Here is a 22,636-nt window from a genome sequence, read left to right as displayed (position 1 = left end):
TGGTTGGGTAAAGTTGATTTTGTGCCTAAGCAACATCAGCATGACCTCTTGTCAAAATCCATAAATATGAACATTTTTTAAACATTGATAATAGGTTGTAAGATTTTTCTTATGAATTAGACATTAATAACCCAAAACAATATGTTAATTAAAAATTTAGGACATCAATTGTTGATTTAGAAAAAATTTTAGGATAAAATTACTCTTTAACCCTAATCATAATTTTTCAACCAATAGTCAATGTAGGCCAAACATTATTCTATGATGAAATCACATCATTTTTGAAACTTCCCGAATAATATTACATCATCAAAAGTTAAGGATACTAATTGCACCTAACAAAAAACTTTCAAGACAAATTTTCCCTTTAATCCTTATTTGAACAAAGATATTTAGAATATCTCTTAGGTTAATTAGAATTTAATTGGATTTTCTGATCAGTATTTTTTTAGGATTATTTTGCATTTTTTTATTTTTAATAAAACAAGATATTTAAATAAATATATATCACGTTATTGTAATTTCATTAGTAATCATTCCATTCCATATTCCATGCTATTTTAAATTTACTAAGGCACAGGTAGTATGAGTTTATTAGTTACTTAATTATTTGTTGTATATGGCACTTCTTCGTCAGTTTAATATGTGAAGACATAGAGTAATGACAAAATTAATCTATTAGTTTTTATAATTTTATCAGATTTTGAATCAGGTTCTCTTAATTTTTAACCTTTTTATTGGATCCTTATAATTCACTCTATTAAAGGAAACAGTCCCTCCATTAATAAGATTGCATATGTCATTAATCCTTCTCTCATTATTTCCCAATGTAAAAGCCCTTGAATCTCTCTCTCATCTTTAGAACTAACTAGCTCGACCACACTGAAGATGTCAAGAAGGAGAAAAGGGCTCCTTCTTCAACTGGATCTACTTTTGTGTTCATGTGGATTCAGGATAATGTTAGGAGATAATTGGTGTTCAACATGCCATGGCCATTGCGATGGTTTTCTTTTTACGTTCAGTATCTCTTTGCATTTTCAACACTCTAATTGTCTCTCCATCATCATCTTGGTCTCTAAACTCACTAGCAACAAACACTGATTATTGTGAAATAAATAAAAGTTAATTATTTAACTATTCATAATATTCCCATTCTTTCCCTAAAGGTTCTTGAGCTTATTATACTCAAGATAATGCAGAAGCAATGAAGCATAATTATTGTGACATAAAGAGAAGTACAGGGAGAAGAGAGAAGCATGAAGGAAGGATTGAAAGATGGAAAAAAGGATAAAAGAGAAGTAAGAAGGATAGAGATAATCCTGACAGTAAGTATTGTTTTTAAAACCGAACCGAACCTGTGAACAACCATGTGTCCAATTCAGTTTTTTGTTTCAAGGTGGACACTATTGACCTAAGTTAACTCAGGTGACTCGGGATTAACTCAAATCAATCTGCCCAACTTTAGGGGTTGGGCAGGTTAGGTGGGCTAATATTTTTCTTAAGAAAATGGCTAAAACAATGAAGAAGAAGAATCCAAATGGAAGAAGAAGAAGAATAAATGTATGAAGATCTGGTAAGATGAAGGACAGAAATGAAAAAAAGAAAGAAAGACCAGACTTTATTGTTGAAATTAAACTCGACACTCGACTATCCGGTGAAGCTTAACAATGTGATCTTGCCTTCTATAATAAAATGTTGGAGTTAGATCCCTTATCATCATTTGACACATATTTTAAATGAAGGGTGAGAGTATGATAACAAATAGAAAGGAGGGAGGAAATAGCCTTTAGACTCGAGGCTTGCTAGTAAGGGCACGTTGCTCTCACTTGTCAAGTCACGGGTTCAACGGCAATACTACCTTTTCTTCTGCTCAGTAGAAAGGAGGGAGGAAGGAAACCAAAAAAATAATGAAGAAAGAGAGGAGGGAAGAAATAGCTGCATAATGAACGAAGGATAGAAAAGAAGTAAGATGATTATCTCCTTCACACTATCCAACACACTTTTTGTGCCACCACAATATATGTATCCATTGCTTATTGCTCCTACTTCCTAGGCTTTTTGTTTTTTTCCTCCTAGGCTTAGCCTTTAGAAATCTGTAACAACATCATTTATTATTTATATATTCAAAAAACTCTTTATTTTTCTATATACAAATATTAATAGTTATTCAAGTATAATATTTTATATTTTACCAAAATAATATATATTTATTTTTTTAAATGAATTATATATTTCATGTGTCTTTAATATTTTATACTAGTCATTATTTTTTAATCTGCAAATTTTTGTCACTTTAATTTTATTATCTTATTATTATGTAGATTTATTTTTTAAGATATTTTTATTTGAATTAATCTATGTAGAATTAAAAATAAATTAGTTTTATATTTTTATTTAACCTTGATTGAATCTCTAACCTTTAACCTCTAATATTAACTGATTTAATAATTGATTCAACTTTCAGTATTTTGATAGTAAGTAAGAGAAAAGTGACTTTGGCCAAAAAATTTGTCCATTAGTGTTGCCTTATCAATTTCACATTTACACATCTTCTATCTTCTATCAACATGTGTTTAACATCATCTAGAATTCTGTTTACAGAAGGACTAAAATTTTTAGCTTAATGCAATATAAGAATCTCATAAAAAAGGAAAAAAAAAAAAAGGACCTGATTCAAATCAAATTCTGGTAGAATTATAGAGATAGCAAGTTTTCCCCTAAATAATTGTAAGAAAGAGTTTTGAGATGCTTTTCATACGATATTGGAATTACATTTCCTTAAAACTATGATGAGATCTATCAAATTTGAAAGATCTCATGGCTAAACCCGAACACAATTTTTTTTTTTATATAAGAAAACTGAATGTGAGCCTTTATCCACATCTCACCTACCTTTATCATAAGTTTTAGATTTTTTAATTAAATTCTATGAGCTTTAGATAATCATTCAAATTTATGGGTGACCAAAGATCCAACTATTAATATGTTAGATATGAGTGGACTTGGTTTGGTGTAAAGTAAACAATTGGGGCTAAGTTTGATGGGCAAATTAGAGTAAGCTAAAAAAAAATTAAGGGTTAGGCTTGTGAGTTTAAACAGTTTCTTTACTTGGACTTATTCAAGTGACTCAAATAAGTCAAAGATATCCAAGCAAACTTAATCCAATGGGTTAAGTCAAAACCTAAGTTCTTTGTTTTTGTTAATAAAATGAAATTAGTTGTTACTCCAACTTTCACTTAACACTACAAACTCCCTCTTACTTCACAATATTAAAAGGTCAAATTCTAATAATTGTTTGTTTTGAATTTTTTTTAAAACATTAAGAAAAAATAAACACAAGAGATTACATTATACACTTTCATTTTGACTCTTTCAATAACTGGGCTCGCTTTAATAAGGATAAAAAAAATGCATTATAATGTTATGTTGCTTGAAAAATTTTAATTTTGAAGATAAAAATTAAAATTGACTAAAAAAAATAAAAAAATAATATTTAATAATTTTGATATTTAAGTTAGCCTAAATAAACTCAAAAGCTATATGTAAGTGAATGCTTTAAGTTTTATGGCCTAATAAGTGGTAATGGAGCTAGGTTACGGAATGAAAAAGGAATAGGTTGGTAAGTCCTTAAATGTTAAAAATGCACCATAATCCTTAAGTTTAATCTTAAAATTGAGGCCCTTAATTGTTATTAATATTTTCAATACCTACTTCCTTGAACCAAAATATAGAACATTGATATTAGTTTATGGTTCACAAAAAATGTTAGCTAAACTTTATTTTTTTTAAAAAAATTTACATCATTTAAATTTTACTCTCATTAAATATCTTATATAAGTGTTTTGATAATGATAATTAAAATTTCAATACATTACATTTTTTAAAAATAAATTAAAATATAATTATATAAAGTCATTCAATAATTATTAAGCAAACTTTTTAAAAATATCATATACTTTTTTTATCTTATTTATAAATAACTTTTAACCTATTTCACTAATATTAAGAAAAATTTAAAACTCATTAATTCTATTTTAAAATTAATAAGTTTTTAACTTTATTCTATTAAAATATATATATATATTTTAATAATATATTTTTTAATATTTAATGAAGGATAAAAAATTTATAATAAAAATTTAATGACATAATTTATGAATAAAATTAAAAAAATTATTTTATAAATAGGTTCAGGAAAAGCATACTGTATACCAGAAAAATAATTACACCCCTTTTTTTTTTTTTTCCTTTTTCATTTATTTTGCATCGGTAATGCCCGCCCGGGCACGGCGGTTCAGTCACAAATTGGACATTTCGATGCTGTGGGATCGAAGAGGAGAGTGAGCGGAGACCACCCCCAGTCCCAAACATCCAATACAACCAGATAGAACCATGATATTGGGGTTGAAGATGAGGCGACTTATATCCCAATCTTTCTTGATCAGAGCTTCGATGGTTGTCTCCCCACAAGCGAGGCAACAGGACAACCTTCACCTACTTCCTTCGCAGCATTTGGCTCGGATGGCTTCTAATCGTTTCCTCGATATCTATCAGGTACCTTTGTCTGTTTTGGGCTTTGATTTAACCTTTGACTGGTAATTAAGAAAATTCGGGAAAGAGACCATTTTTAAAGAACGAATTTCCCTGTCACTAATTTTCCACACTTAATTAGACCTATGTTCTTTTTGGCTGAGCTCAAGTTTGTGAAAATTAAATTTGGTTGTAGTTGGGAAGCAAGGCAGCCATCGAGAAGGAGCGTGCTCGAATGTAAGTTCAGTTTTTCTTTGTGGGAATTGAACGAAACTTTACCATGGTCGTTTTGTTGAAGCGTAGCCAATGATGTTGTTGATGGGATTTTGGGCAGTGCAGATGAGATGAGTAGGGGGTACTTTGCTGATATGGCTGACCTGAAAAAACATGGTGGCAAGGTATTGGCATATTAAATTTGCAGTGATATAATTGGATTATTTTGGCTTTCTTCGAGACTATACTCTACTTGTTAATGACTAACAGTTCTTCGTTGAACATCTTAAATTTTGTGTACAGAATGTGATAAGGTAGAATGTATCTCAAGGTAGAATGAACCTTAGAACAGTATTGCTTGTTTTCAACTGTAGTTACATCTTTGGATGTATGAGATATCTATCAGTGATATTTTTTCAGATTGCTATGGCAAGTAAAGTGATCATTCCAGCAATGGTAGCTGTGAAGTTTCCTGATCTGGAAGTCATTGACAAAGATGGAACAATAGCAAAGCTTCCCATCCGTCAATGTGAAAATGTTGTTAACGCTGGCCAAGCATCAGTCCCAAAGGCATCTTTACTTAGTCTTTCATTTCGAGCAAACTCTCAGGTAGTGAATGATGATGATAATGTTTTGTAAAGATGTTGCTCTTGTCCTTTGCAAAATTGCATCGTGTGCCCTTCAAAATTCATCCAACGCTGACAGAGTGTGTGTGTGTTAAATGGTTAATATCTTTCACAGTATTTCATATATTTTTATTATTCAATTTAAGTTTTAGTAGGCACATTGTCATTGCTATCCATTAACTAGTATGAAGAGGGTATAAGTATCTTCAGAGAAACTTGAGAGTGAATATGAAATGGAGAGCTGTTTTTTTTTTTTTTTTTTTTAATGTGCATATGAGGCTAAGTTTGAAATTCAACCTTAATGCTGAGAGAAAAGTATCATTTCCATGTAGAATTTCAACTACTGAGAGAAAAGTAGCTTTTCGATCTTTGTAAACGGGATCATGTAAAAGGGTCTATGTACATAGATGGTCTATATATTTTTTGTTACTTTTTTCTTCATATGCTTTTTGGCATGCTGTTTTTACAATAAAATTCCATACTTTATCCTTGATAGGCAATGATCAATTCTTGGAGCTTGCCATTTATTGAAGCATTTAGTAAATCAGAAAATGTCCATGTATGCGAGGTATGCTTCTAAATGTTTTTATTTCCTTGCATTTTATTGTCATTGCTTGTTAGAGGCTATTTCTTAAAGCATGTAGCTGTAATCACCCTCTGTTAGATAATGGTCTCATGTTGAGGTTTGGAGCATATTGAGTATTGAGTAGCATCAGCTAATCTCTTACTCTTTAACTACTATGGTAATGGCTTATAGTGCTTACTGCTCAGATACTGGTTTGTGAACTACTGTAAATAAGGGATACTTGTGGTGCTTTAGATTTTTCTTATTTTTTCTCAATATGTTTGTCAAGGTACTTCTGCAAGTGCAAGGATTGTTAATAAGCAAGTGGACTTTGTACCCATAAATTTATTTTAGATATTTTCATACAAGCTACCATGTTTGTGGTCGCATATCAAGCTAATATGTTTGGTTTGGCTTGTTGAAAGGAGCGGCTTTATCACTTCCCTAACCCCTGCTCTCCAGTTATTCTTCTTGTTAACTTGAAGGTTATATCATGTCTGTGGTTGTTGGTTTTTTTTTTTTTTTTTTGTGAGTATATTACTTCTGATGAAAATAATTCTCGTTTGTGGTTGGTCCCTTGTTATCTGTCTCTCAGGATGTTAAATTATGGTGCAAGCAAGTCAATCAATTTAACCTAGGGAACAAGTCAATCACTTTAATCTAGGCTTTATCTTACAGATTGAATGTATGGAGATAATTCACTCAAGTTTTTTCTGCTTCCATATTGTGAATGATACCTTCCAAAGTTACAACGAAATATTCATGTTGTCCAGGTGTCATTTATAGACTCATGGCTCTTACGCCAAAATCCTATCAAGCGTTTGCTTCTGTGGTATATAAGGAAATCTAATCGTGATGAAAGCAAGGATACGCTTGAGAAGAAGACAGTGTACTCATTTGGTGATCATTATTACTTCAGAAAAGAACTGAAGATACTAAATCTCCTTACGGGGTATAGAAGTTTTTCCTTGCTTATCCAATCCATGGTTAGTCAATATATTTGTTCCAAGTCAATTACTACTTTTAACATGTTATTTTCATAGGTACATCTTTCTACTTGATAAATTTGGTAGAATAAGATGGCAAGGCTTTGGAATGGCTTCAGAAAATGAGCTAGCTTCCCTTATTTCTTGCACATCAACTCTTCTTGAAGAGGAATCAGGTAAAAGCTCTCCTCTATCTTTGGATGCTGACTAACTAGAGTGGAGCTCTCTTGTGTGGAGTATTTGTGCTCCTTTAATACAGGGAAAAAAATTCTTGATTGCTTCTATCTTGATGCAGTCTTGTTATATTATATAATTTTTTCAAAACTTTGGTCCTTTTCACTCCTCATCCTATTAATCCTTAGATTTTAATCTGCGATTGCTGAGATTTTGGGAATGATAAGCTCAGTTAGAAGAGATCTTCATGGGCCATAATTTGTGATTTGACCAAAATTGTAATCCAAGGGAATCTTCCAGTTGGAATAATTAGATCATTTGAGATGCTTGAGGTCAAAGATAATACATTTTAGTTGCTTTCAAGTTCATATACCACTCACCTACCAAATAATCCTCCGGATCTTTCTATTTATCCTCTGTTTTCTCTAAAGAATATACCTATATCCCCTTCATGCCAAACAATGTGTAGCAAGTAGACCCCCTCTTTCAACTTAAATTGAATAATGATGGTGACCAACCATCCTTAAAAATCAGCTTGTAATGGAGAAGAGTCATTTCGTTTAAGTACCATGAGAATTACTCGACTTACTAATACGGGACTTTGTCAAAACCCTGCCTTTCAAGAGTTGATGTCCTTGATGGCAGCACTCTGTGGTGCTCACCCCAATCATAAGTTGCACCCTATTTAGTTAGCCTTTTCCATGGAGTATAGTCTAGTGTTCTGTGTTTTTTTTTTTTTTTTTTTTTTTTTGTTTTTTGTTTTTGTTTTAATGCGGAATGTAGTCTATTTTTATACCTATTGAGAGAGACTCGAGCAAGCATGGTAGCTTATCTTTTCTTCCCCTCAGTGATCATTGGGATCACCTGACCGATGGAGACCTTAAAGGAGAGAGGAACCGTACTGCTGAAGTATTACAAAAACTATTCATTAATTTTATTAGATAGTCCTAGCATGCCACATCATTTATAACATATCTGTCCAATGAATATTTCAATAGCTAATTGGAAAAATGACAATTAATAATCTTAAGACCATTAATTACAATTAGGGATGGGACTTCAAATTATTGAAACCTCATCTCAGGTTAATCAATTCAACTAGAAGCTGTTAACTATGCTTTGTCCTCTTTTACCCTCCCGATGAGGTCTGGTTCTCAAAGCACGTTCAGACTCAGATGAGTCTATCTCAACAGGAACCCTCAGAGGCTGAATGGGTTTCAAATAATATGTAAATACATCACACACTAGGAAGATGACTTGGGGAGTGATGCGTTGTCTGCTTTGACTATTTTTCACATAGATGGGAAGCTTTGCTATTTTGCTATATGAGTCAATGGACTTCCAAATCATGAAGCTTCAGAGCAACGATGGCAAGATTTATCACCTTTATTTGGACATCAGTGTTGCAAAATATATCACCGATAGATTCCTTTTACATCCAAATATGTAACTTTCTACTGAAATCAAGTGATAACTTGTGTTTCAGACCGCTCAATCTGTATTTCAAATCATAATTGATTGTGTTGGGGTTTAATTTAGCTGAAGTTTTAGACACAAAAGCAGCTTGAACTCACTAAATTTTGAACACAATTCTAACCAAGGCTAGACAAAAATTTGGAAGAAAGAGTTTGAACAGTATGTTTCATTCTTCAATCATAAAAGGCCCTGCCCGTGGTTTATTTGTCTAACTAATTTAAATCAAAGAGGGCCTGTAAATTTTTTTTTTTTTTTTTTGCGCTCATATTCGGAATTCCTACTATTGATAATTCAGTGATCATAACCCATGAATACGGATATTGATAGATCCATTGTATTTTCCCCCTCCTGTGTAGGTGTTGGGCGATCCTCAGAGCGGCAAAGAGAGAAAGCTACAAAATGTGAAGTCCGTGAAAAGGAATCAGATAAAAGCTCTCCTCAATCTTTGGCTGCTAGCTAACTGGACTGAAGTTCATGTGGTGTTTTATTTATGTAGGTACTCCTTCTTCCTCGGGGGAAAGATTCTTGATTGCTTCTATGTAAAATTTTCAACTTTGTTCCTTTTTAACTTCTCATCCTATTTGCTCTTTAGTCAGATTTTGACCTGCATTGGCAGAGATTTTAGGGATGGCTAGAAGAGATTTTATTGGCCACATTTTTGTGGCTTGGCCAAAATTGTAACTAAGATGAATCTCTAGGTTGGAATACTTGGTGGAAGAGGTTATGACCACTTAAGCACAAGGTCTCGAGTTCGAGCCCGTGTGAATACAAAAAATATTTTTGGGAGAGCTACCTTCAATAAGAAAGATCAATAGGGTATTTGAGCTGCTTTAGGACGTGCATAAATTGCACGCTCAAGTTGGAGTTGCTTTACATTTCATGTGTCACTCATTTACCATTCAATCCTCTTGTCTTGTTATTTACCCTTGGTTTTTTTAAAAGAATACCAGTGACTAGCAATTTTATGTATTGCACCTTTCACAACTTAAATTGTATAATATGATGGAGACCAAAGTAAGTTTGAGGAATCCATAAAAATGAGCTTGTAAAGGAGAAAAATCATGTCAATATAAGTACCTATGTATTTGCTTAAAGTAAAAGAAATTTCATTATTCATAACTTGTAAGTTGTATGATTTGTTTTTGTTATGGATGTTAATTTGTTGATGGATGGCATTTAAACCAACTGAGACGTAGGCAGCTTGTATTTACTAAATTTGGATTAAAGGATAATTTTACTATTAAATTATAGCTTTAGGAAAGTCTTGAACTTGAAACTTATTTTTGATACAAATATTCTTTTTTAACTTTTAAAGATGGTGCAATGTCACTTTCATTTTTAATAAAAGTTAAATTTGATCATTAACGGATAAAAAATTATAAAAAATAACTTCAAAAATTAGAAAAAATTATTAAAAAAATAGAAAAGAACTCAAAATTACAAACAAGTTTTTGGTCCTTTTTTGTGATATTTGAAGCCATTTTTTATAATTTTTTAATTAATTAATCATTAAAGTTAATATTTACTAACGGTATGAATAAAATTGTATCGTTTTTTTATAGTTGATAAGAGACATTACATCAAAAAACAAATTTAAGATTACATATGCTTTTTTGGATACTTTAAGAGTAAATTTGCTATTTGACCCAATTTAGAACACCAGAAGTTCTTGGTTTCAAAAGGAGTAAAATGCAAAATGAAGTTAACAAGTATTTTGTTAAAAAAAATAAGATATTTGAATTAAAAAAAATAAAATATTGAATTGTAGTCTAAATCTTTTTTACGAGTAGAAATTGAATAATACAAACAGTCCATCCGTGGGCTAACAGGCCTAGTGTTGGATTGGTCCAACTAAATTGATGCTCATAATTGGAAATCCCTTATGTGATGTTCCAAGTTCAACAATCCCAAATACATTTATTTCAATTAGTCCATTTTTTTTAAGATGGTCAATGCCCCAAGAACCAAAATAGAAAAAGTTTTTTTTTCTTGGGTTATCTCCGTATATCAATAATTGAATTACATTGATTAATGAGTCATTTAATGATTTTTAAAATTATATATCTTTTTATGTTTACTGTTATTAATTACACTTATAATTAAGGGTATTTAAAAAAAATTCATTAATTATACTTTAAAAAGCTCAAAGTGTTTTATGTTTTTTTAACATGTGCTTTAAAAAAATTCTTATAATATTAAACAGAGAGAATATATATAAAAGACATAATATATTGGGAAGAGTGATAAAGAAAAGGAAAAATATAATTATTGGTCTTTATTATTTTATCAAATTTTGTGTCAAGTCCTTATATTTTTTTCAATATTTACTGAAATTATAAAGACCTAAATAACAAATGTCACTCAATGTTGTTAAAACTATGGAGACTGGAAACACTAAAGGAACACGCACACATCTTTTTTATTATAAGTAGTTTAGTTGTTTTAGATTATCAATAAAAAAGTTGTGAAATATATTAGTTTTTATAAATGCTAAAGTTAAAAGGGAAAATCACAACTAAATGCCCTCAAAATGAACAAATGACAAACTAGTAGCACAAAATAAGGTAACTACTTTGAAGTTCATAGAAACTTATCTATCATATATCGTTTTTGCAAAATTATAATTCTAACCCGATGCAAAATAGTAGAAAGTATAGTTGTTAATACTTAAACTAAAATTGCTAATAACAAAGGTAAAGTCGTTCATACAGTAAGCATAATAATTATTGCATGACTAAATTAAAATCATGACTAACTATATTTTTAATACATAAACTGAAGTTATTAATATAAGAAACGTATTTCTCATTGCCTATCTAAACTAACAACTATTTGACAACTTTAGTTTAGGTATTAATACCTGTGCTTTTCCCTATTTTTCTTTTAGGATTAAAAATTTAATTTTGCTAAAAAAATGCTAAATAAGTCCATAGAAACTTCAAAATAATTACTATTTTTTGTGGTACTTATTGATTATTTTCCATATTCAAGGAAACTTATTTGTATTTTTCTAAGTTAAAAAGTTGAGAGTTGAATTTTAAAAAATTTTTATTTTGTAAATGGATTAAAAATACCTTACAAATATTATCAAAAGGGGTAGATTAAATATCCCTGTTTGGGGGGCCAAAAATCTATGGGGAAGATCACCTTTTGTTTCCATTTATATATATATATATATATAGAGAGAGAGAGAGAGAGAGAGAGAGAGAGAGAGAGAGAGAGTACTCAATATATATCATTTTAACTGGAGGATTTATCAGGCGTGCAAATTAATCTGTATCAAGCCAGATAAATCAGCAAAGTTCTACTACCAAGTATTTGACACTGCTATATTTTTAGAATTTAAGCTTGAGACCTCTAATTAATTTGGTTTAATTCTTAATGGAGGAACCAAGTTCTTGGTGATGCGATGTTTGATTTAATACAATGAATGATTCTTTGCAATGCCACAACAAAGAATAAATTAAATCAAAATAAAGTGTATTTCTTATAGAAATGAAATGAAAATTCACAAAACTACGTTGAATCCATAGCCATATAAAAATACAAGGTATTGTTAATATAGAATAGTTAGGGAATTCCCTTATAAATTAATTAGCTGATAAAAAATAAAGCAGATAGAGATATGAGATTACGAAGAAGTCAACAAACCAAATGCAGTGACTTTACGTAGAGACAAAGTCCTGAGTAGCTAGCCGTCCAATGAATGGACGAACGAGTGTGAAAGCAAGAAACTTTTGTTCAGGTCAAACACTAAACATTGCAGCTACGTTTGTGAATGAATCTGTCCCTTCACATTTAATTGTGAAGAATATTGTAATGCATTTGAAATTCAAGTCATGAATTCATTAGTTAAGTCAACCGTCCGAGTCTTAGCTTATATTTATAAAATATGAATCATAGGCTCATGTTTTCCTTTCACATTTATTCATCATGTGTGTGACCCAATCCACATATTATACAAGTGATCCATGCATTTGTTTTAGAATAATAAACCCTTCCAGTCATATACAACGAGTCACTTTGAATTATTTGATTAGAATTAAGGAGTGGCAGTTAAATTATTAAATGTATCATCTTTAAAAATACTTTATCTCTCACATGTCACATTTTTACTCTACTAATCATAGAAAATTATGAAAAGATAAAATTGGAAGAAAGTAATTAATAATCCTTTTTTTTATACAAAGTGACTTATAAAAGCACTCTTATGATGTGCTTTATAAATCAATTTCAATTTGTTTTATTGCCATTAAAAAAACATTAAATCTCATTAACTCTGTCTAAAAGTTAAATAAGTTTTCAACTTTTTTTTCATATTAAATATACATAATTTAACAACTTATTTTCTCTCCTTAACATATTAAAAATTTGTGATGAAAATTTAATAATGTAATTTATAAAGGGGACAAAACAAATCTTATTTCTCTACTTTATAAATAGAAATGGAGGAAGTAACTATCAATTCCTCTATGAAGGAAGTAACTATCAATTCCTTTAAGAAGATGACTTACTTTACTCCAATTTATAAACCACCTCCAATATATTTTATCAAAATCAAAGAAAGCCTTAGAACTTAATAATTCTGTTTAAATTCCCCCTATTAAACAAGCATACTTTAATAACACACACGAATATTTAATAGAAAGTGAAAAGGAAAGCTTATCATAAAAAATTTAAGAACGTAATTTATAAATAAGACAAGAAAAAAAATTCTCTCCACTTTATAAATTATAAATAGAATAAAAAAAACACACACACATGTATATGATTGGAGGGAATGATCCAAGATTCAAGATTTTAGGAGAATGTAAAGTGAAGCAAAACAAGACATATTAAACTAATTTCTGTCCCTTTTCAACTGAAGATATGCAAGTCTTCAATAATGTGTCCTCACCGGCTCTCACCAGTTACAGCTAGACAAAGGGGAGAAAAAGAGAAATGATTAAAAAAAAAAGGTAATGGGCGTTGGTTGTGGAAATAAACATAAATATAACATAATGGTTTCATTTCACTGGTTGACACAAGGCAACAAAATAACAGTGGTTAAAGCTATTCTACCCAAACATATATTGATATTGGTGTCATTTTAACTTCATTTCAATTGTAATTTGTATATTTTTCAATACTTAACCTTTTTATTATTGAACAAATAGTCAAATACTACTCGTTCATGTAAAAATGTATCAAAGTTGTCTAATTTAAAACATGGGTTTGACTCTAATTTTCATATATTTAATTGACGAATTAACATGTGGATTAATGGAAGCATTGATAAAAATTAAATTAATATTTAAAATAAAATTGATGATGATAAGTGATAATTAAACTTTTATTTTTTATGGAGCCAAAAAAAAAATCCGGATTGATATTTTAAATTATCAATTGGTGTAGTTGAAAGAGTTGTTTTATTGGCCAAAAAAATAAAAAACAAAGACAGATTAGTCCTTGTCGTTAGTGAAAGTGTGAACGCTCAACCATGCTGAGAAAATTGTAAAACGGACGAAATTTAAGAAATTAACTGTTGATATTCTATAGAGCTTGACTTTGGTCTTTAAACATATCCTTCAGTCTTTTATTACTTTGATATCGAAACATTTTAGTATGGTTTCTCACAAAATCCAAAGGCCTTGTATGGCAAGTGGGACATAACATCGGCATCATTGTCACCTAATCTGGCTCCTTTTTTTTCCCCCTCAAACAAAACTTTACGTGTTTCTTCTGCCTGACTAAAATAATGATCTGACATTATATCTCTAAATACTAAGAACATTTGTAAAATATTTATAAATTCTTTAAATTCTTATTAATTGAGTTAACTTTTGTTAGTATTGTGGCTTCCTTTCTCTTGTCTCTTACTTTTAAATATAGACTACTTATATTGATTTGTTTATATAGCTATCTAATCAAGTCAAGTATTCTTAAACTCAATTAGAGGTAGCACTTTTAAAGATATTTTTTGAATTCACATGAACAAGAACTCTAAATTATGATCAATTGATCAATGGTCATAGTCTTTTCCATCAAGACCAATACTTGCATCGAATTTTAACAAGTTAATTTTACTTTTTTTTTATATGGTTATCTTCTCTGATTGAATTTGATTCGAATGCTTTCATACCTAATTGAAGATAGTTAAATTTAACTTTAATTTTAATATATTTACTATTTCATCGTCACCATTTTTTCATTAAAAGGTTTTCGTAGTCATATTTTGAGATTGGCCAAGTCAAAAACAGACTTCACGACTAATACCGTATAATTGAATATAATAACATGTTATCTATCAAATTATATCTTCAAATTTGTAGGGAGACTCAAATTGATTAGGTATTGAAAGTATCCTTACCAATTAGATTAGGATTGATTAATTTTGATTAACCATGATGTTAATTAATTACTTATTCATGAAGCTGAAATAAAACCTGGCTAGTTGAGTTAATTACGGCTGTCAAACAAATTCAACACTGGGACCCATCCTTATCCTAATCCTAATCCAAATTAAATGCCGTGTTTTATTAAACTTACATTGATCACATCTTTCTAAAGTTTATGTTGAATTATATAAATTTTCCTTTTATTTTTTAATTTTCATAGGGCTCCTACAAAATTAAAAAGTAAATTATTTATATTCAAAAAAATTGGGTAAACTATATGTATGTCACCTCTATTTTTACAAATGGACAGGTTTTGTTTCTAGAAATTGAATGGATATCTATGTAATTTTAACAAAATTTAAAAAAGTATAACTTTTTCTTTGTTAAAAAAATTGTATAAATTCTGAAAATATAAGAAAATTTTATTTATTTTTAGTAAAATTACTTTTATAAAAACTCTTGTGTTGTTTGAGGAAGATCTATGTGAATTTTAAAGCTATAATAAATATGCGTATATATACTCTCTTCAATCATTAACATAAAATAAAATTTGAAAGTTTTTTGGGTTCTAAATATAAAATAAAGTTAGAGTAATTAATATTTTTTAAATTTTATCTCTTATTTATTTATCATTATTTGGATTCTTAAACAACAATTTATTATAGTTATTAATTATAAAGGAGGGTAATATTAGAAAGTAAATACTCCATTTGTTAAAAAATATAAGGAAATTTTTAAGAAGTTGCATGTTAAAAAATGTAAGATATTTTTAATCTTTTAAGGTGTAATAGTTATCTTTTTTTAAAAGTATCCTTATTAATGAATGACTTTATATTTATTATAGGATCTTTAATAGGGATAAGTATAAAAAATAAGTTAGTTTAAAAGTAGATAACTATTTTATTGAGAGTAAGATTCGGTTAAAAACGTTATATACTTTTAAACAGAGGACATATTTTTTAATAATTATAAAAATATAACTACTATAGTTTAATAAATGTAAAATTAGTTAACTTTCTCTTATATTAAGGAAGAGATGGGGTTATATTTTGCTTACCAACCATAACATAAATCATTATTAATCAATTTATTTTTTAAAAAAATTGGTTAAAATTTTAAATTTTTAAAATTTTTATATATTTTTAATTTTACAATTAAGTGGAATAAGTATAATATTTTTAATTTATTTAAAAAACTCTTATTAATTACTTAAGTTAAAAGTAAAAATGTAATTGAATATACACACATATACAACTTCTTTAATATTTTATATTTTAAATCAAGTAGCCGAATTGTGTACAGTGTCCGAAACCGTGTTCCATGTTCACACTGAAGTCAACACAGGTCACACCAGCTGCATCCAATTAACTTAGCTTGAGATTAGGGTTAATAAATGAGATTTGGCTATAGATTTGAAATATCCCTGTGCTGAAATCCTAGCGACGTCAGCAAATAATAAGTTTGAACATGTTCGTGTATGTTGAAATTTTCCACATCACTTTTTGTTTCTTTGGTCAACAAGAAATCTACATGACCGACCCACGAAAGAAGTTCTTGTTACATGTGCAACTGCCAACTATCATGTATCCAATTATTTTTAAATACTGTGGAATCTCATAGTTCTATTTGAGAATAATTTCACAAACATAATTTTCATTGACAAGTTTTAAAAATTCAACTTTACTTAAAGGAAGTTTAAAAAAACCACATTAAATTTCAATTAATTATATTCATGTCAACCAAGAAAGAATCATAACATAAGGACAACAAAACTCTCCTTACAGGAATTTAGTGTAGTGATAAACATGCTCAGAGTTCAAACTTAAGACCACTACAGTTAGTCACAATTTCATAGAATTTGTTTTAGCCAAAATACAAGTCAGTTTTACTGATAAAAAAATTGATATACAACTAACAGTCGAAGCAAAAAAAAAAAAAGTAAAAACCACTCAAAAACTTATACAACCAAACTAACACCTAAAGCTGAAACCAAAAAGTAACAAAGCAGTCTAAACAACAACAAAACAATAACCATAAATAACAACATACAAGAAAATAGCTGGAAAAAAAAAATAAAAAGTAGGTTCATGCTCGATGTCGATGAGTAAATGCAGAGCAGTCTCACTTCAGTACATTCCCAACTCAAGCTCTAAAAGTTCATAGAAGATCATAGCTAGTGACGAATGTAGAAGGTCCCTTGCCCTCCCAGACTCCAACACTCTTTTTTTCGATAAAATTAAAAGAAAGAATATCATCTAAAGTTCTAAGAAGACACATAACATCGGTTCAGGTCCAAAACATTTTAATTTTTTTTTTCTGCAAGCCCAAAGGCTTTAAATGAAATTAATTTTTTCAAGTCAAATGACAAAATTATCCCTGAGTAAAAAGAAACACAATTGTGTGTCCCTCTATTGCTCAACTTCCCCCTTCCTCCTTCCTCATCACCAAAATTTGAAGGTGCTTTCTCGAGTGTCAATCATGATTAAGTGATCCAAAAAAATACATGGAGGATTCTCAGTTCACTCTAACCATTTGACTTATGCAGTAACCCATATTGTAATCACTCTTAGAAGAAGTCAAATCAGATGGATTGTATTTTCAAGGCATTACTGGTGAACCTTTTCAAGTCTGTGACCTTATCACACGCATTCGCTTTCACTAGATTGTCTGACACATCCTCGAAGCTGTTCGTACACGCCTGCACGTTGCTCATCTGGAACTTGATGACTCCTCACTGGAGCCAGTGACTCCAATCAATCGCATCTACTTTAGCAAGTCGTGGATTTCATCAACGGCGTCTCTGACGTTGCTGAAGCATCATGGACGGAAGAGGCGGTGTGTAAGTTGGTGTTGTAATCAGCTTCACAAGTGACATTGGAGATGTAAGAGGCCATTCGGTGAGCCTTGAAGAGATTGACGGCGATGGCAACGTGAGCTAGTTGGCTAGGATTCTAGACGGCATTAGCTTGCGAGAGAGGGAGGAGTAGTAGATGGTCCTTCAATATGGTACAGATGAAGAGGAAGGAGGAAGTTAGGGTATTCTTTTCGGACATGATTATATATGTTTCTTTCCAAGTTAGGGTAATACACTCTTAAACTCCATAAACTAACTAACCATGGGCTAACCAGAAAGAATTACCAAATTATTTGAAAAGTCATTAGCCTTCAAGTTGTAAAATCATACAACTAAGGTCTCAAGTTTTTAAACTATTAAAATACTATAATATACTTTTCATAAATCAAAATCGAAGTAAAAATATGTTTACAGAAACATTAGATACCAATTTGTTATAAAGCATTTGCATTAAAAGTCAAAAAAACTTTTGATGTTGCCCATTTCCTCATTTGATATCCAATTAAAGAAATTTAAATGTCTATAGAAAGCTCTTTCAAAAATTTAGTTAATAACACTAGTTTTACTCATAAATCATTTCTCATTCAAAAGTTAGACACCCATTTGCAAACTTACTTTTTTTTTTTTTACTTTTAAAACTCCACTAAGGTGTTCACATCCTCTACTAAGTCCCATAAGCTCATAAATACCCCTAAATTACACTCAATAAATTAGAAATGACCTGTGCAACACACCACCGCATTCTAATAATAGAAATAACACAATTTTAACTCTTAACCCCTTGATTACAAAGGCAGAAGGGAGAGACAAATTCTCATATACCAACTTATAAGCCATCACATCCATGCATTTACACATTTTCTTACTTGCACTAATATTTCAATTTTATTTAGACTTTGCAACATGTTATATACAATCTAAGGCTCAAAATACATAATTAAATCAAATTAACTAATATTGCAAGTAAGTCAATACTATGGTTTCTTAGTTGGCAAATTATCAAGTCAAAATGTACATAATTAAATCCATGAGATGCCTACTATTAGGATTTAACAAATCATAAGCCACTAGTACTTTTCCTCAATCCTGACTCAAGCTAGCTCTAACAAATATTGAAAAAAGAGATGTAAGTATAACCACTAAGTAACCAAAGTTAATCTAACCTATACAAATATATGTCAATCAATTATAATGATGCAAGTGACAAAACCATGTTTTCACATGTTATTTCTAACTGCAAAAACTAACAACTATGCGGCCAGGCACAATCACAAGTCAATATTCACATTTACATGATTTTATTTTTGCACAATGAAGTATAATACTAACAACCATGTGCTTCTATCAATATTATACAAGACCATAATAATAATAACTATATAGCCATATAGTGATATGCATAATCAATTCCATCCTTAACCCTTTTAATACCCCTAACATGAAACCATTAGCTATTTAGTAAGATTTGTCTATGTGATCAAACTATCCAAGCCTTTCACTTGTGATAAGCTGCCTGGCCAAGGCTGCTACACTCACTTGTTAATCACAATTTCCTCTCAAATCTCACACTATGGGGTCTCGTAATCCTAAGCTAGCCTCCTCATTGAACAAGTGGAGGTTAGTTGGATTCAAGTCCTACATTAAATAAATAGAAAAATCCCTGGTAGAACAAGTAAGATGATATAAAACATAAAGGCAAGTCATAGAGCTCCGAATGGTGGTACCACATGGATTTAATAACTCTACTCCTCTACCCTGCTTCATAAGATCATGCAAATGAATCCCATGCTTAAACACATAGCATGCACATTTTCAAACATGCCCTTACATGTGGATTTTAAACAACATATTCATGGCATGCAATTTCTCAATACTTCACAAGGCATCTCACATCATTCAACAACCACACATATACCCTTTTTGAATCATCAATCTAGACATTGGTGTAGTTCGTACTTCTCATTTGGAAACTCACTATCAACACTCTACACTTCTTCCCCACATTCACATATCCATGCATTTCTTCACAATCACCACACAACATTCATTTCATTTTCATTTTCATTACACACATATTACATAGGATTTTTCTCAAGTCGCCACTCTTGCATCGAAAACAAAATCACAATTATCATGATTTTTCAAACAAATTCATAAACACATAGAATCAATTAAACAAGAAAATGCACTAACTAAATTTTCTCCAATTGCCTCAAACATTTGAGAGGTCAAATGTATATCCCTCAATAATGAATACTTCTAAAGCTTTACTTAGCTTGAATGATGACAAAAATGATTAATCTATAATTTAACCATATCAACAATCATTAATATCCTTATTAGGATCATTCGCAATATCTAACTCAACACTTCCAAATTCCTCCAAACTCTAATATCTCACATATAGGCATACCCATAGAGTTTATTGGCTTCCTTTAGCTCGTATTGGTTCCAATAATCTACCAAGCCATTATTAATGGCTATCTAACACCTCCAACAACCCCATTAAGTGCAAATTTTTGGGTATTAATGACCATCCAACTACCAAAACATACAAAACCATAAATACTAAGTTTAAATAACTCAAACAACTCTCATTAACTCTATTTAAGTCAATGGATTCGAACCCATGTCTCCCAAGCTCCAAAAAATTATTCTCCCAAAACAAATCCTAGATTAAAATCTACATAGAGAGGAAGAAAAGAAGTAGATGAAGACTTACGTAGATGTAGACAAGCTCTAATCACCCTAAACCTTTCAAAAATGATATGCCCTAGTAGATGAGCTTGGTTCCCATCATCCTTCAATTCCTCTCTCAAACTCCTTCCTTCTCTCTATTTTTTGAGTTAACGAGGCTCTTACTATCGTAAATCTTTGACCATGTACTACGACGCATACCACACCTGCTATGGTGAATGGTATAAAGTGGGGAGCTCTCGTTTCATACCATGCATCATGGCGCAGGTAGTGTATGCCGCAGCATGTGGTGCAGCAATATGACTTGGGCTTTTCCTCCACTTTCAAAGTTTAGATGGCACAACCTCACTCTAGACCCAATCCTCAAGCTGCAACCACAACCCATTAGCTAAGCCCACTAGTCCTCTCTAACTATCCTCTATTCATATATCAATTTAATTTACTCAATTATCCTCATTTAGCTTAATTAATTAAAGGTAATTTTCAGGATTTTACACATATAACCCATAGTTAGAGCAATATTTCACGTCTTTAGAATAAAAACTATCTTAAAAGAGTTACTTCTACTTCTAATTAGTCCAAATAATACTTGAATCTGACTCAATGGTATACATATCAAATAATTGTATAATAAGCATAATCAATTTGTTACCATCATTGTCACATGATTGGACTTGCAATTATAATATTGCAAAGATGAATTTATTTACACTTAATTAATATTAATACATTAAATTTATAACTTTTATTTAGACACTACTCTATTAAATTTAGTTTATATTTAATGTGTTTTTTCACTAGCATTCAAATTCCATATCTTTTAATTTAAAAGAAAATCGAGGATTTGAGGTGCAGCAACCACCAAACAATAATTCAACACCTTAACCGTCATTAGATTGCCCCCCCAATACTCCAAAGGTAGTTGTTAGAATAATTCCATTCATTGAGATATTATTATTTATAGTTTGTAAGAAAAAAAGATGATGTTATCTCTAAGTTACTATTATAAAGATGATTTTTTAAAAAATGAAAAAAATATAACTTCTGATTCCTCAAGTTTTTCTCAATTTTCAATTTAGTTTAAACTCTAATACATAATAACTCAAGTTTTTATAGTTTCATGATTCAAATCAACTTGGCCTTATGTTTTTTGACTCAACACAATTTAGTCTCTATAATTTATGAACTTAATAAATTTTACGGATTAACAAGTGCTAGGTTGTATTGAGTTAAGTTTGAAGACTAAATTGATGATTAAAAAATGGGAATAAAAATTATATTATTCCCAAAAATAATTAATAAAACAGGTTTGAAATTTTCTACCTAGTTGTCTATCCCATGGCATTAGAAGATGAAGGATGTGACTCATCAAAAAAAAAAAAAAGATGAAGGATGTGAGGTTGATGTACTATATATATATATATATATATATATATATTGCCACCAAAAATCTGTCGCTAAACGACCGGCGTTGATTTTCTGACAAAAAGAAAAGAAAAATAAATAAATCGATCACATTTAGCGACGGAAATTTTATTAGACTTCTGATATTAACTGATATATATCTCATCCCAATTTTATTAATTATCTGAACCAGTCTTAAATTTTCTTGTAGTGTCTCCGTCTAAACTTCCTGAAGAATACATACTCCCTCCATGGATATAAGATATTTTTAATTAAATTACATAAATTAAAAATTAGTTATATAATTAAAAGCACAGTAACATTTTAATTTTGTCCTGATTATTGTAAATAAAAAAATAATTTTTTTAAAGTAAATTAATAAAAGTACTTGTCTTTTTCTTCTTCTAATTTAATAAGGGTATAATAGACCATTCATAAAAAATATGTTAACAACCTTTTATATTTAAGGATAAAAAAATTTTAAAAAACCTCTTATATATTGGGATGGAGGGAGCATACTTTATCAAACAGTGAAATTAATATGTCAGTGAATGAAAAATGATAGTCAAAGAGAAAATTTATAATGCTAGTTAGGTCATAACAATTTTTTTTAAAAAAAATAAATTATAAATATTAATTTATATAATTATAAATTAAAATATATATATATATATATTTAAAATTTAAATATCTTATTTATAATTGAAATTTGTGACAAGTATATTTCGAATTGA

General features: G+C 30.0%; 1 protein-coding gene across 2 annotated transcripts; it reads left to right on the top strand.

Moving 5' to 3' along the window:
* The first annotated feature begins 4,275 nt into the window (after positions 1-4,275).
* On the top strand, positions 4,276-9,473 carry LOC129290374 (uncharacterized). Of its 2 annotated transcripts, none has more exons than XM_054927129.1 (8): positions 4,276-4,554; positions 4,727-4,767; positions 4,865-4,928; positions 5,164-5,352; positions 5,866-5,937; positions 6,708-6,886; positions 6,978-7,096; positions 8,927-9,473. In XM_054927129.1, the coding sequence occupies exons 1-8, from the start codon at positions 4,393-4,395 to the stop codon at positions 9,028-9,030; spliced, it is 930 nt and encodes a 309-aa protein (XP_054783104.1). In that variant the 5' UTR covers positions 4,276-4,392; the 3' UTR covers positions 9,031-9,473. The 2 variants fall into 2 exon arrangements, with proteins under 2 accessions (XP_054783104.1, XP_054783105.1); XM_054927130.1 differs by having other exon boundaries at positions 4,464-4,554; positions 4,870-4,928.
* The last annotated feature ends 13,163 nt before the right edge of the window (positions 9,474-22,636 follow it).

Source organism: Prosopis cineraria, unplaced genomic scaffold (assembly GCF_029017545.1).
Source record: "Prosopis cineraria cultivar Desert tree isolate PC_DT_omini unplaced genomic scaffold, ASM2901754v1 PC13, whole genome shotgun sequence".
NCBI lineage: Eukaryota > Viridiplantae > Streptophyta > Magnoliopsida > Fabales > Fabaceae > Prosopis > Prosopis cineraria.
This window is presented reverse-complemented; position numbering and strand designations above follow the sequence as displayed.

Excerpts from the sequence above, each read along its gene's own strand:
- LOC129290374 (XM_054927129.1), top strand. The coding sequence starts at position 4,393 with ATGATATTGGGGTTGAAGATGAGGCGACTTATATCCCAATCTTTCTTG. Across the intron at positions 4,929-5,163 it reads TGAAAAAACATGGTGGCAAG|ATTGCTATGGCAAGTAAAGT; the intron begins GTATTGGCATAT and ends ATATTTTTTCAG. Across the intron at positions 5,938-6,707 it reads AAAATGTCCATGTATGCGAG|GTGTCATTTATAGACTCATG; the intron begins GTATGCTTCTAA and ends CATGTTGTCCAG.